We start from the raw sequence: 13,583 nt of genomic DNA, 5'->3' as shown, positions 1-13,583 counted from the left end.
CTGAAGGAAAAAAAAAGCAGGGGGACGGGGGAGTGGGGCTAGCTGAAGTGCTCTTGACACGGGCTCGACGGGCCGCATGGCCTCCTTCTGTGCTGTAACCATTCTATGATTCTATGAGTACAGCAAAGTACCCCCAAGCTGTCCAGGCACCAGAAGCGTGATTTCAGCATCCCTACTCTCCTCTTCACGACTTGCTGCGTGCACACATGTGTATGGTTATACCTTTCCTGTGCTGCACTATTGGTCCTGCAGTAAGATGTCATCAGCCACAACTTTAGTGGGTAGGCCTTGTCACCTAAGAACCATCCAGATTTTTGCCGTGCTCTGGTGAAGGTGCCATGTAAGTTTGAGTGACAAAGGCATCATGAGCATTTCCCCGGTGATCTGCACTGACATTCATCATTCACAGTGAAGCATCGCAAAGGATCATTACATTTAACGAATGGTACCGTTCCCTATTGACTTTCTTGACGTCTACTACTATCCACCTCATTGTCTACTGGCAGTATTGGGACGGGGGGGGGGGGTGGAGGAGGAGTCGGGTCTGACAATCTTGTAGGGGAGGCGTTCCAACAACAACTTGCATTTATATATCAGCTTTAACATAGCAAAACATGCCAAGGCGCTTCACAACAGCGTTGTGAATAAAAGCATTTTTGACATCAAGCCACAGGAGGAGATATCAGGACAGGTGAGCAAAAACTTGGTCAAAGAGGTAGGTTTTAGTGAGCATCTTAAAAGGAGGAGAGGTAGCGAGGTGGCGAGAGGGATGGAAATGGTGGTCAGGGAACGGAGTTGGGCTGGCTGTTGGCTCCGTTTCCAACCAATAGTCCCCCTTCCCCCACCATCTTCACACCCAGAAGCATCCTTTCCCAACTCATCCACAACCTTTTTTATACTTTCCGGTTTCCCCTTGTCAGCTGGTTTTTGTCTTTACATTCTGCCTTCAAGAATTTCAGCACAAATCTTCTGCTTCTTAAAAATCAGAGGTTTGAGTGCACAGTTTCCCCATATGCCAGGTATCCAGAAGTGGAACATTTAAGTTTTGGTGCACTATTAGTATGTTTGCCAACTTATATGCCTGTTAACAAACATAAGTTTCTGTAAACAAACAAAAATTACTTCATAAAGTGCTTATAAGTTCATCATTTATGCAGCTTCCAATTTTTTATGTATATTGCCAAAAATACTTAAGCCTGAAAAAAATAGTTCAGCAGAGATTTTTTTAAAAATGAATAGCAATCCATTCTCTATAAACAATTTCTTGGTTCTGTCTTTTAACCATCAACAGTTACTGTTGTTCAATTGTCTGTTGTAAATAAGTTAAAATAAAGGCTAGACGTCCATGAAATAAGAGCTTTGATAATTCAATTTCTGCAAAAATATTTGGAGAAGGCAAAGATACACTCAGATCATTCCAGAATAAGGAGACACAATACCCTTCAATCCCTGTTGATGTACAGCATGCCTGCTGGAAAACTCTGCAAACTGCACATGCTCAGAATGTACAGATGTGGTTGAAAGTTTTTTCTAACATCTGTGAAGTAAAAATACCCTGAAGCTCAGGTTTTTGAAAGATACTGAGTTCTTGAAGTGAAAGAAATGAAGGTATTAAAAGATACAAAAGTCAATTCAATTGATACATTTAATCATGTTATTGTGAAGTATATATTTTTGAATGATGTTGTCTCAAGTCTTACTTTGGAAACTAATAAATTTCAGTTACTGAGAAAAAAATTAGAAAGACCATTTTTTTGTCAAAGCAAATTGGTCATCAATAACCAATAGTAGGCAACTGTTTACAACAGAAAATTCAACATTAAATGTTCACGTAAGTATTTGACAAAAAAAATTGTGACACCAGGAAGTGATGTTTGTGAACAGGCGGTGTGCACATATTTAGTAAGATACTGTAGGAATGGTCTAATTCCTATCAAGAGACTGAGGTCGACTCAGGCGATCAATCAAAAGAAGTTTAATGTAAAACTAACTGAGTTTAACAGACAAATGCAAAAGAACTACGGATACGGGTCTTTACAGTTCGAAGGCTCCACGAGGACTGCCAGGGCGGGGTCCCGTGGATGGCGTCATGACGTCATCACGTTTTTCCCGCCGTTGGAGGATCACATGATTAACGGGATGACGTCATCGCGTTTGCCCACGCTCTTAAAGGGACCACGCTCTGCACATGCAAACAGTATATACAAAGATACAGGTTCAGGCTGTAGCTAACAGATTGTTAAAGGGAATTATGTACAGTTGTTCAGAGTCCCTTAGTGGCTCTGCCACAATACGGATATATTTACAGATATTAACTAATCCAGAAGCAGACTTGTGTACTCAGTAAATCAATCTAGGGTCAGGAATACATTACAACAGGCACATGTGCATTAAGAGTGATTGCATCCTTTATTGAAATCAGACATCAGTGTATTGACTCAATAGAATATAATCAGACAATCACTGCAGTATTTGCAACTTCATCAGTAAATTATAGTCAATTATTTAAGAAGATGCCACTTACTTCAGTGAAAGCGAGTAATCATTCTTGCTGCTTTGACTATTTCGGATGAGATAGCTGCACTCTTTACACAACCGTAGAAGGTTTTCTGCATCTGTTCGGTTAATGGCCCCATGATACCATCTATGAGGGAAAAACATGCAAAGAAATCGTATACTAAGTGACAGGTGCAGGGAAACCCATTTGGAATGGGCGTCTCAGTAAAATACAGTCAAGAAATGGAGGCATTACATTGTTCAGGAGCAGTACAGCATCTTTTCACCAAAAACATTTTTAGTCAATTTCAGACAAAGAAATATTAATATCACTTGGTGCTTTTTAAAAAATTGGTAAATCACAGGCATACTGCCAAAAGTGATCAGTCCATTAACTTTGACGGGGGAAAAAATCAAAATCATGGGAAGCGTGCTTACATTATCTTGATATGTGCACAGGGTGGGTGAGGCTCCCTGCTGGAAGCAGACATTCATAAAACTGATCCTATAATGCCTGTTCTATAATTAATTTTCACTAATTTAAATTTACTCTGATTCTCCTATCCTAACTTGCTTTCAAAGTAGTACTCCAAATTTACCTCGGCAGCAACAACTTGCCTTTAACATAGTAAAAACATCCCAAGGCACGTCACAGGAGTGTTATAAAACATTAGTTAATACTGAGCCTCATAAAGAGATGTTAGGAGAGGTGACTTAAAAACTGGGTCAAAGAGGCAGGTTTTAAGGAGCGACTTAAAGGAACAGAGTTTGTGGTGGGGACCGAAGAAAATGACTTTGGTCTTTCAAATATTTAGTTGGAGGAAATTTCGGCTCATCCAGTGCTGGATGTTGAACAAGCAGTGTGATGAATTAGAGACAATGGAGGGGTCGAGAGAAGTGGTGGTGAGGTAGAGCTGGGTGTCGTTAGCGTAATTGTAGAAGCTGACGTTTTCAGATGATGTCATCGAGGGGCAGCATATAGATGAGACATAGGAGGGGGCCAAGGATAGATCCCTGATAGATCCAGAGGTAAGGGTGCGGAAGTGGGAAGAGAAGCCATTGCAGGTGATTCTCTGGCGACGATTAGATAGATAAGAATGGAACCAGGTGAGTGCAGTCCCACCCAGCTGGATAACGGAGGAGAGGCGTTGAGGAGGATGGTGTGGTCAGCCGTGTCAAAGGCTACAGATTAGGGCGAGGAGGGATTGTTTACCACTGTCACAGTCAAATAAGATGTCATTTATGACTTTAATAAGGGCCCTTTCTGTACTGTGGAAGGGGCAGAAACCTGATTGGAGGGCTTCAAACATGGAGTTCCGGGAAAGATGGACACGGATTTGGGAGGCGACAGCACGTTCATGGACTTTGGAGAGGAAAGGGAGGTTGGAGATGGAGCGGTAATTTGCAGGACAGTAGGGTCAAGGGTTGGTTTCTGGAGGAGAGGGGTGATGACGGCAGATTTGAGGGAGAGGGACAGTACCTGAGGCGAGGGAAACATTAACAATATCAGCTAATGTGGGAGCCAGGAAGCGAAGTTAGGTGGTCAGCAATTTAGTGGGAATAGGGTCGAGGCAGCAAGACGTAGGTCTCATGGGCAAATTGAGCTCAGAGTGGGCATAAGGGGAGATCGGAGAGAAACTAGAGAATGTTCAGGGCTATGGCAGGGGGAACCTTCAAGGGAGTTTGGCCTGGTGGGCTAGGCGATGGGAGAAAAGTGGCAGAGGCAGCTGATCAGATGGTCTCAATCTTAGTGACAAAGAAGTCCATGAGCTCCTCGCACTTGTTGGAGGTGAGGGTGGAGGAGGTGGGGAGATGGGTTTAAGAAGATGGTTTGTAGTGAAGAGAAGCCGGGGATTATCTTTGCAGGCGGTGAATGGCTAAACCAGTTGTCCGCCATAAACATTCAAATCTGTGTCCCTTGGACTTAAAGGAGCGGAGATGTGGGCCGTACCGGGGAATGGTCAAAGGTGGAGGTGTTAAAGGAGCAGAGATGTGGGCCGTACCGGGGAATGGTCAAAGGTGGAGGTGTTAAAGGAGCAGAGATGTGGGCCGTACCAGGGAATGGTCAAAGGTGGAGGTGTTAAAGGAGCAGAGATGTGGGCCGTACCAGGGAATGGTCAAAGGTGGAGGTGTTAAAGGAGCAGAGATGTGGGCCGTACCAGGGGAATGGTCAAAGGTGGAGGTGTTAAAGGAGCAGAGATGTGGGCCGTACCGGGGAATGGTCAAAGGTGGAGGTGTTAAAGGAGCAGAGATGTGGGCCGTACCAGGGGAATGGTCAAAGGTGGAGGTGTTAAAGGAGCAGAGATGTGGGCCGTACCGGGGAATGGTCAAAGGTGGAGGTGTTAAAGGAGCGGAGATGTGGGCCGTACCGGGGAATGGTCAAAGGTGGAGGTGTTAAAGGAGCAGAGATGTGGGCCGTACCGGGGAATGGTCAAAGGTGGAGGTGTTAAAGGAGCAGAGATGTGGGCCGTACCGGGGAATGGTCAAAGGTGGAGGTGTTAAAGGAGCAGAGATGTGGGCCGTACCGGGGAATGGTCAAAGGTGGAGGTGTTAAAGGAGCAGAGATGTGGGCCGTACCAGGGAATGGTCAAAGGTGGAGGTGTTAAAGGAGCAGAGATGTGGGCCGTACCGGGGAATGGTCAAAGGTGGAGGTGTTAAAGGAGCAGAGATGTGGGCCGTACCAGGGGAATGGTCAAAGGTGGAGGTGTTAAAGGAGCAGAGATGTGGGTCGTACCGGGGGGAATGGTCAAAGGTGGAGGTGTTAAAGGAGCAGAGATGTGGGCCGTACCGGGGAATGGTCAAAGGTGGAGGTGTTAAAGGAGCGGAGATGTGGGCCGTACCAGGGAATGGTCAAAGGTGGAGGTGTTAAAGGAGCGGAGATGTGGGCCGTACCAGGGGGAATGGTCAAAGGTGGAGGTGTTAAAGGAGCAGAGATGTGGGCCGTACCGGGGAATGGTCAAAGGTGGAGGTGTTAAAGGAGCAGAGATGTGGGCCGTACCAGGGGGAATGGTCAAAGGTGGAGGTGTTAAAGGAGCAGAGATGTGGGCCGTACCGGGGAATGGTCAAAGGTGGAGGTGTTAAAGGAGCAGAGATGTGGGCCGTACCGGGGGGAATGGTCAAAGGTGGAGGTGTTAAAGGAGCAGAGATGTGGGCCGTACCGGGGGGAATGGTCAAAGGTGGAGGTGTTAAAGGAGCAGAGATGTGGGCCGTACCGGGGAATGGTCAAAGGTGGAGGTGTTAAAGGAGCGGAGATGTGGGTCGTACCGGGGAATGGTCAAAGGTGGAGGTGTTAAAGGAGCGGAGATGTGGGCCGTACCGGGGAATGGTCAAAGGTGGAGGTGTTAAAGGAGCAGAGATGTGGGCCGTACCAGGGAATGGTCAAAGGTGGAGGTGTTAAAGGAGCAGAGATGTGGGCCGTACCGGGGGGAATGGTCAAAGGTGGAGGTGTTAAAGGAGCAGAGATGTGGGCCGTACCAGGGGAATGGTCAAAGGTGGAGGTGTTAAAGGAGCAGAGATGTGGGCCGTACCAGGGGAATGGTCAAAGGTGGAGGTGTTAAAGGAGCAGAGATGTGGGCCGTACCAGGGGGAATGGTCAAAGGTGGAGGTGTTAAAGGAGCAGAGATGTGGGCCGTACCGGGGAATGGTCAAAGGTGGAGGTGTTAAAGGAGCAGAGATGTGGGCCGTACCAGGGGAATGGTCAAAGGTGGAGGTGTTAAAGGAGCAGAGATGTGGGCTGTACCAGGGGAATGGTCAAAGGTGGAGGTGTTAAAGGAGCAGAGATGTGGGCCGTACCAGGGGAATGGTCAAAGGTGGAGGTGTTAAAGGAGCAGAGATGTGGGTCGTACCGGGGAATGGTCAAAGGTGGAGGTGTTAAAGGAGCAGAGATGTGGGCCGTACCGGGGAATGGTCAAAGGTGGAGGTGTTAAAGGAGCAGAGATGTGGGCCGTACCGGGGAATGGTCAAAGGTGGAGGTGTTAAAGGAGCAGAGATGTGGGCCGTACCAGGGGAATGGTCAAAGGTGGAGGTGTTAAAGGAGCAGAGATGTGGGCCGTACCAGGGGAATGGTCAAAGGTGGAGGTGTTAAAGGAGCAGAGATGTGGGCCGTACCGGGGAATGGTCAAAGGTGGAGGTGTTAAAGGAGCAGAGATGTGGGCCGTACCGGGGGGAATGGTCAAAGGTGGAGGTGTTAAAGGAGCAGAGATGTGGGCCGTACCGGGGGGAATGGTCAAAGGTGGAGGTGTTAAAGGAGCAGAGATGTGGGCCGTACCAGGGGAATGGTCAAAGGTGGAGGTGTTAAAGGAGCAGAGATGTGGGCCGTACCAGGGGAATGGTCAAAGGTGGAGGTGTTAAAGGAGCAGAGATGTGGGCCGTACCGGGGGGAATGGTCAAAGGTGGAGGTGTTAAAGGAGCAGAGATGTGGGCCGTACCGGGGGGAATGGTCAAAGGTGGAGGTGTTAAAGGAGCAGAGATGTGGGTCGTACCAGGGAATGGTCAAAGGTGGAGGTGTTAAAGGAGCAGAGATGTGGGCCGTACCGGGGAATGGTCAAAGGTGGAGGTGTTAAAGGAGCAGAGATGTGGGTCGTACCGGGGAATGGTCAAAGGTGGAGGTGTTAAAGGAGCAGAGATGTGGGCCGTACCGGGGAATGGTCAAAGGTGGAGGTGTTAAAGGAGCAGAGATGTGGGCCGTACCGGGGAATGGTCAAAGGTGGAGGTGTTAAAGGAGCAGAGATGTGGGCCGTACCAGGGGAATGGTCAAAGGTGGAGGTGTTAAAGGAGCAGAGATGTGGGCCGTACCAGGGGAATGGTCAAAGGTGGAGGTGTTAAAGGAGCAGAGATGTGGGCCGTACCAGGGGAATGGTCAAAGGTGGAGGTGTTAAAGGAGCAGAGATGTGGGCCGTACCAGGGGAATGGTCAAAGGTGGAGGTGTTAAAGGAGCAGAGATGTGGGCCGTACCGGGGAATGGTCAAAGGTGGAGGTGTTAAAGGAGCAGAGATGTGGGCCGTACCGGGGAATGGTCAAAGGTGGAGGTGTTAAAGGAGCAGAGATGTGGGCCGTACCAGGGGAATGGTCAAAGGTGGAGGTGTTAAAGGAGCAGAGATGTGGGCCGTACCGGGGAATGGTCAAAGGTGGAGGTGTTAAAGGAGCAGAGATGTGGGCCGTACCAGGGGAATGGTCAAAGGTGGAGGTGTTAAAGGAGCGGAGATGTGGGCCGTACCGGGGGGAATGGTCAAAGGTGGAGGTGTTAAAGGAGCAGAGATGTGGGCCGTACCGGGGAATGGTCAAAGGTGGAGGTGTTAAAGGAGCAGAGATGTGGGCCGTACCGGGGAATGGTCAAAGGTGGAGGTGTTAAAGGAGCGGAGATGTGGGCCGTACCGGGGGGAATGGTCAAAGGTGGAGGTGTTAAAGGAGCAGAGATGTGGGCCGTACCGGGGAATGGTCAAAGGTGGAGGTGTTAAAGGAGCAGAGATGTGGGCTGTACCAGGGAATGGTCAAAGGTGGAGGTGTTAAAGGAGCAGAGATGTGGGCCGTACCAGGGGAATGGTCAAAGGTGGAGGTGTTAAAGGAGCAGAGATGTGGGCCGTACCGGGGAATGGTCAAAGGTGGAGGTGTTAAAGGAGCAGAGATGTGGGCCGTACCGGGGAATGGTCAAAGGTGGAGGTGTTAAAGGAGCGGAGATGTGGGCCGTACCGGGGGGAATGGTCAAAGGTGGAGGTGTTAAAGGAGCAGAGATGTGGGCCGTACCGGGGAATGGTCAAAGGTGGAGGTGTTAAAGGAGCAGAGATGTGGGCTGTACCAGGGAATGGTCAAAGGTGGAGGTGTTAAAGGAGCAGAGATGTGGGCCGTACCAGGGGAATGGTCAAAGGTGGAGGTGTTAAAGGAGCAGAGATGTGGGCCGTACCGGGGAATGGTCAAAGGTGGAGGTGTTAAAGGAGCGGAGATGTGGGCCGTACCAGGGGAATGGTCAAAGGTGGAGGTGTTAAAGGAGCAGAGATGTGGGCCGTACCGGGGAATGGTCAAAGGTGGAGGTGTTAAAGGAGCAGAGATGTGGGCCGTACCGGGGAATGGTCAAAGGTGGAGGTGTTAAAGGAGCGGAGATGTGGGCCGTACCGGGGAATGGTCAAAGGTGGAGGTGTTAAAGGAGCGGAGATGTGGGCCGTACCAGGGGAATGGTCAAAGGTGGAGGTGTTAAAGGAGCAGAGATGTGGGTCGTACCAGGGGAATGGTCAAAGGTGGAGGTGTTAAAGGAGCAGAGATGTGGGCCGTACCGGGGAATGGTCAAAGGTGGAGGTGTTAAAGGAGCAGAGATGTGGGCCGTACCGGGGAATGGTCAAAGGTGGAGGTGTTAAAGGAGCAGAGATGTGGGCCGTACCAGGGGAATGGTCAAAGGTGGAGGTGTTAAAGGAGCAGAGATGTGGGCCGTACCGGGAATGGTCAAAGGTGGAGGTGTTAAAGGAGCAGAGATGTGGGCCGTACCAGGGGAATGGTCAAAGGTGGAGGTGTTAAAGGAGCAGAGATGTGGGCCGTACCAGGGGAATGGTCAAAGGTGGAGGTGTTAAAGGAGCAGAGATGTGGGCCGTACCAGGGGAATGGTCAAAGGTGGAGGTGTTAAAGGAGCAGAGATGTGGGCCGTACCGGGGGGAATGGTCAAAGGTGGAGGTGTTAAAGGAGCAGAGATGTGGGCCGTACCGGGGAATGGTCAAAGGTGGAGGTGTTAAAGGAGCAGAGATGTGGGCCGTACCGGGGGAATGGTCAAAGGTGGAGGTGTTAAAGGAGCAGAGATGTGGGCCGTACCGGGGAATGGTCAAAGGTGGAGGTGTTAAAGGAGCAGAGATGTGGGCCGTACCAGGGAATGGTCAAAGGTGGAGGTGTTAAAGGAGCAGAGATGTGGGCCGTACCGGGGGGAATGGTCAAAGGTGGAGGTGTTAAAGGAGCAGAGATGTGGGCCGTACCGGGGAATGGTCAAAGGTGGAGGTGTTAAAGGAGCAGAGATGTGGGCCGTACCGGGGAATGGTCAAAGGTGGAGGTGTTAAAGGAGCGGAGATGTGGGCCGTACCGGGGAATGGTCAAAGGTGGAGGTGTTAAAGGAGCAGAGATGTGGGCCGTACCGGGGAATGGTCAAAGGTGGAGGTGTTAAAGGAGCAGAGATGTGGGCCGTACCGGGGAATGGTCAAAGGTGGAGGTGTTAAAGGAGCAGAGATGTGGGTCGTACCAGGGAATGGTCAAAGGTGGAGGTGTTAAAGGAGCAGAGATGTGGGCCGTACCGGGGAATGGTCAAAGGTGGAGGTGTTAAAGGAGCAGAGATGTGGGTCGTACCAGGGAATGGTCAAAGGTGGAGGTGTTAAAGGAGCGGAGATGTGGGTCGTACCGGGGAATGGTCAAAGGTGGAGGTGTTAAAGGAGCAGAGATGTGGGCCGTACCGGGGAATGGTCAAAGGTGGAGGTGTTAAAGGAGCAGAGATGTGGGCCGTACCAGGGAATGGTCAAAGGTGGAGGTGTTAAAGGAGCAGAGATGTGGGCCGTACCGGGGAATGGTCAAAGGTGGAGGTGTTAAAGGAGCAGAGATGTGGGCCGTACCGGGGAATGGTCAAAGGTGGAGGTGTTTAAAGGAGCAGAGATGTGGGCCGTACCAGGGGAATGGTCAAAGGTGGAGGTGTTAAAGGAGCAGAGATGTGGGCCGTACCGGGGAATGGTCAAAGGTGGAGGTGTTAAAGGAGCAGAGATGTGGGCCGTACCGGGGAATGGTCAAAGGTGGAGGTGTTAAAGGAGCAGAGATGTGGGCCGTACCGGGGGGAATGGTCAAAGGTGGAGGTGTTAAAGGAGCAGAGATGTGGGCCGTACCGGGGAATGGTCAAAGGTGGAGGTGTTTAAGGAGCAGAGATGTGGGCCGTACCGGGGAATGGTCAAAGGTGGAGGTGTTAAAGGAGCAGAGATGTGGGCCGTACCAGGGAATGGTCAAAGGTGGAGGTGTTAAAGGAGCAGAGATGTGGGCCGTACCGGGGGGAATGGTCAAAGGTGGAGGTGTTAAAGGAGCAGAGATGTGGGCCGTACCAGGGGGAATGGTCAAAGGTGGAGGTGTTAAAGGAGCAGAGATGTGGGCCGTACCGGGGAATGGTCAAAGGTGGAGGTGTTAAAGGAGCAGGAGATGTGGGCCGTACCGGGGAATGGTCAAAGGTGGAGGTGTAAAGGAGCAGAGATGTGGGCCGTACCGGGGAATGGTCAAAGGTGGAGGTGTTAAAGGAGCAGAGATGTGGGCCGTACCGGGGAATGGTCAAAGGTGGAGGTGTTAAAGGAGCAGAGATGTGGGTCGTACCAGGGAATGGTCAAAGGTGGAGGTGTTAAAGGAGCGGAGATGTGGGTCGTACCGGGGAATGGTCAAAGGTGGAGGTGTTAAAGGAGCAGAGATGTGGGCCGTACCGGGGAATGGTCAAAGGTGGAGGTGTTAAAGGAGCAGAGATGTGGGCCGTACCAGGGGAATGGTCAAAGGTGGAGGTGTTAAAGGAGCAGAGATGTGGGCCGTACCGGGGAATGGTCAAAGGTGGAGGTGTTAAAGGAGCAGAGATGTGGGCCGTACCGGGGAATGGTCAAAGGTGGAGGTGTTAAAGGAGCAGAGATGTGGGCCGTACCAGGGGAATGGTCAAAGGTGGAGGTGTTAAAGGAGCAGAGATGTGGGCCGTACCGGGGAATGGTCAAAGGTGGAGGTGTTAAAGGAGCAGAGATGTGGGCCGTACCGGGGAATGGTCAAAGGTGGAGGTGTTAAAGGAGCAGAGATGTGGGCCGTACCAGGGGAATGGTCAAAGGTGGAGGTGTTAAAGGAGCAGAGATGTGGGCCGTACCAGGGGAATGGTCAAAGGTGGAGGTGTTAAAGGAGCAGAGATGTGGGCCGTACCGGGGGGAATGGTCAAAGGTGGAGGTGTTAAAGGAGCAGAGATGTGGGCCGTACCAGGGGAATGGTCAAAGGTGGAGGTGTTAAAGGAGCAGAGATGTGGGCCGTACCGGGGAATGGTCAAAGGTGGAGGTGTTAAAGGAGCAGAGATGTGGGCCGTACCGGGGAATGGTCAAAGGTGGAGGTGTTAAAGGAGCAGAGATGTGGGCCGTACCAGGGGAATGGTCAAAGGTGGAGGTGTTAAAGGAGCAGAGATGTGGGCCGTACCGGGGAATGGTCAAAGGTGGAGGTGTTAAAGGAGCGGAGATGTGGGCCGTACCAGGGGAATGGTCAAAGGTGGAGGTGTTAAAGGAGCAGAGATGTGGGCCGTACCGGGGAATGGTCAAAGGTGGAGGTGTTAAAGGAGCAGAGATGTGGGCCGTACCAGGGGAATGGTCAAAGGTGGAGGTGTTAAAGGAGCAGAGATGTGGGCCGTACCAGGGGAATGGTCAAAGGTGGAGGTGTTAAAGGAGCAGAGATGTGGGCCGTACCGGGGAATGGTCAAAGGTGGAGGTGTTAAAGGAGCGGAGATGTGGGCCGTACCAGGGGAATGGTCAAAGGTGGAGGTGTTAAAGGAGCAGAGATGTGGGCCGTACCAGGGGAATGGTCAAAGGTGGAGGTGTTAAAGGAGCAGAGATGTGGGCCGTACCAGGGGAATGGTCAAAGGTGGAGGTGTTAAAGGAGCAGAGATGTGGGCCGTACCAGGGGAATGGTCAAAGGTGGAGGTGTTAAAGGAGCAGAGATGTGGGCCGCTACCGGGGGAATGGTCAAAGGTGGAGGTGTTAAAGGAGCAGAGATGTGGGCCGTACCAGGGGGAATGGTCAAAGGTGGAGGTGTTAAAGGAGCGGAGATGTGGGCCGTACCAGGGAATGGTCAAAGGTGGAGGTGTTAAAGGAGCAGAGATGTGGGCCGCTACCGGGGAATGGTCAAAGGTGGAGGTGTTAAAGGAGCAGAGATGTGGGCCGTACCAGGGGAATGGTCAAAGGTGGAGGTGTTAAAGGAGCAGAGATGTGGGCCGCACCGGGGAATGGTCAAAGGTGGAGGTGTTAAAGGAGCAGAGATGTGGGCCGTACCGGGGAATGGTCAAAGGTGGAGGTGTTAAAGGAGCAGAGATGTGGGCCGTACCAGGGGAATGGTCAAAGGTGGAGGTGTTAAAGGAGCAGAGATGTGGGCCGTACCGGGGAAATGGTCAAAGGTGGAGGTGTTAAAGGAGCAGAGATGTGGGCCGTACCAGGGGAATGGTCAAAGGTGGAGGTGTTAAAGGAGCAGAGATGTGGGCCGTACCGGGGGGAATGGTCAAAGGTGGAGGTGTTAAAGGAGCAGAGATGTGGGCCGTACCGGGGGAATGGTCAAAGGTGGAGGTGTTAAAGGAGCAGAGATGTGGGCCGTACCGGGGAATGGTCAAAGGTGGAGGGTGTTAAAGGAGCAGAGATGTGGGCCGTACCAGGGAATGGTCAAAGGTGGAGGTGTTAAAGGAGCAGAGGTGTGGGCCGTACCGGGGAATGGTCAAAGGTGGAGGTGTTAAAGGAGCAGAGATGTGGGCCGTACCAGGGGAATGGTCAAAGGTGGAGGTGTTAAAGGAGCAGAGATGTGGGCCGTACCGGGGAATGGTCAAAGGTGGAGGTGTTAAAGGAGCAGAGATGTGGGCCGTACCGGGGAATGGTCAAAGGTGGAGGTGTTAAAGGAGCAGAGATGTGGGCCGTACCAGGGGAATGGTCAAAGGTGGAGGTGTTAAAGGAGCAGAGATGTGGGCCGTACCAGGGGAATGGTCAAAGGTGGAGGTGTTAAAGGAGCAGAGATGTGGGCCGTACCGGGGAATGGTCAAAGGTGGAGGTGTTAAAGGAGCAGAGATGTGGGCCGTACCGGGGAAATGGTCAAAGGTGGAGGTGTTAAAGGAGCAGAGATGTGGGCCGTACCGGGGAATGGTCAAAGGTGGAGGTGTTAAAGGAGCAGAGATGTGGGCCGTACCGGGGGAATGGTCGAAGGTGGAGGGGTTAAAGGAGCGGAGATGTGGGCCGTACCAGGGGAATGGTCAAAGGTGGAGGTGTTAAAGGAGCAGAGATGTGGGCCGTACCGGGGAATGGTCAAAGGTGGAGGGGTTAAAGGAGCGGAGATGTGGGCCGTACCAGGGGGAATGGTCAAAGGTGGAGGTGTTAAAGGAGCAG

General features: G+C 51.4%; 1 protein-coding gene across 1 annotated transcript in view; it reads right to left on the bottom strand.

Annotated features, from left to right (window-relative positions):
- LOC147124860 (SH2 domain-containing adapter protein B-like) overlaps positions 1-13,583 on the bottom strand; it is a 209,612-nt gene that overhangs the window by 40,171 nt on the left and 155,858 nt on the right. The window contains exon 4 of the mRNA XM_085994066.1: positions 2,525-2,644. Coding sequence (XP_085850192.1) covers positions 2,525-2,644 — 120 coding nt within the window. The remainder of the gene's footprint in view (positions 1-2,524; positions 2,645-13,583) is intronic.

The sequence above is a fragment of the Somniosus microcephalus genome, chromosome 1 (genome assembly GCF_052327205.1).
Source record: "Somniosus microcephalus isolate GS21.2 chromosome 1, FLI_Smic_1.0, whole genome shotgun sequence".
NCBI lineage: Eukaryota > Metazoa > Chordata > Chondrichthyes > Squaliformes > Somniosidae > Somniosus > Somniosus microcephalus.
Note: the sequence above shows the minus strand (reverse complement) of the source record. Positions and strands in the feature narration are given on the sequence as shown.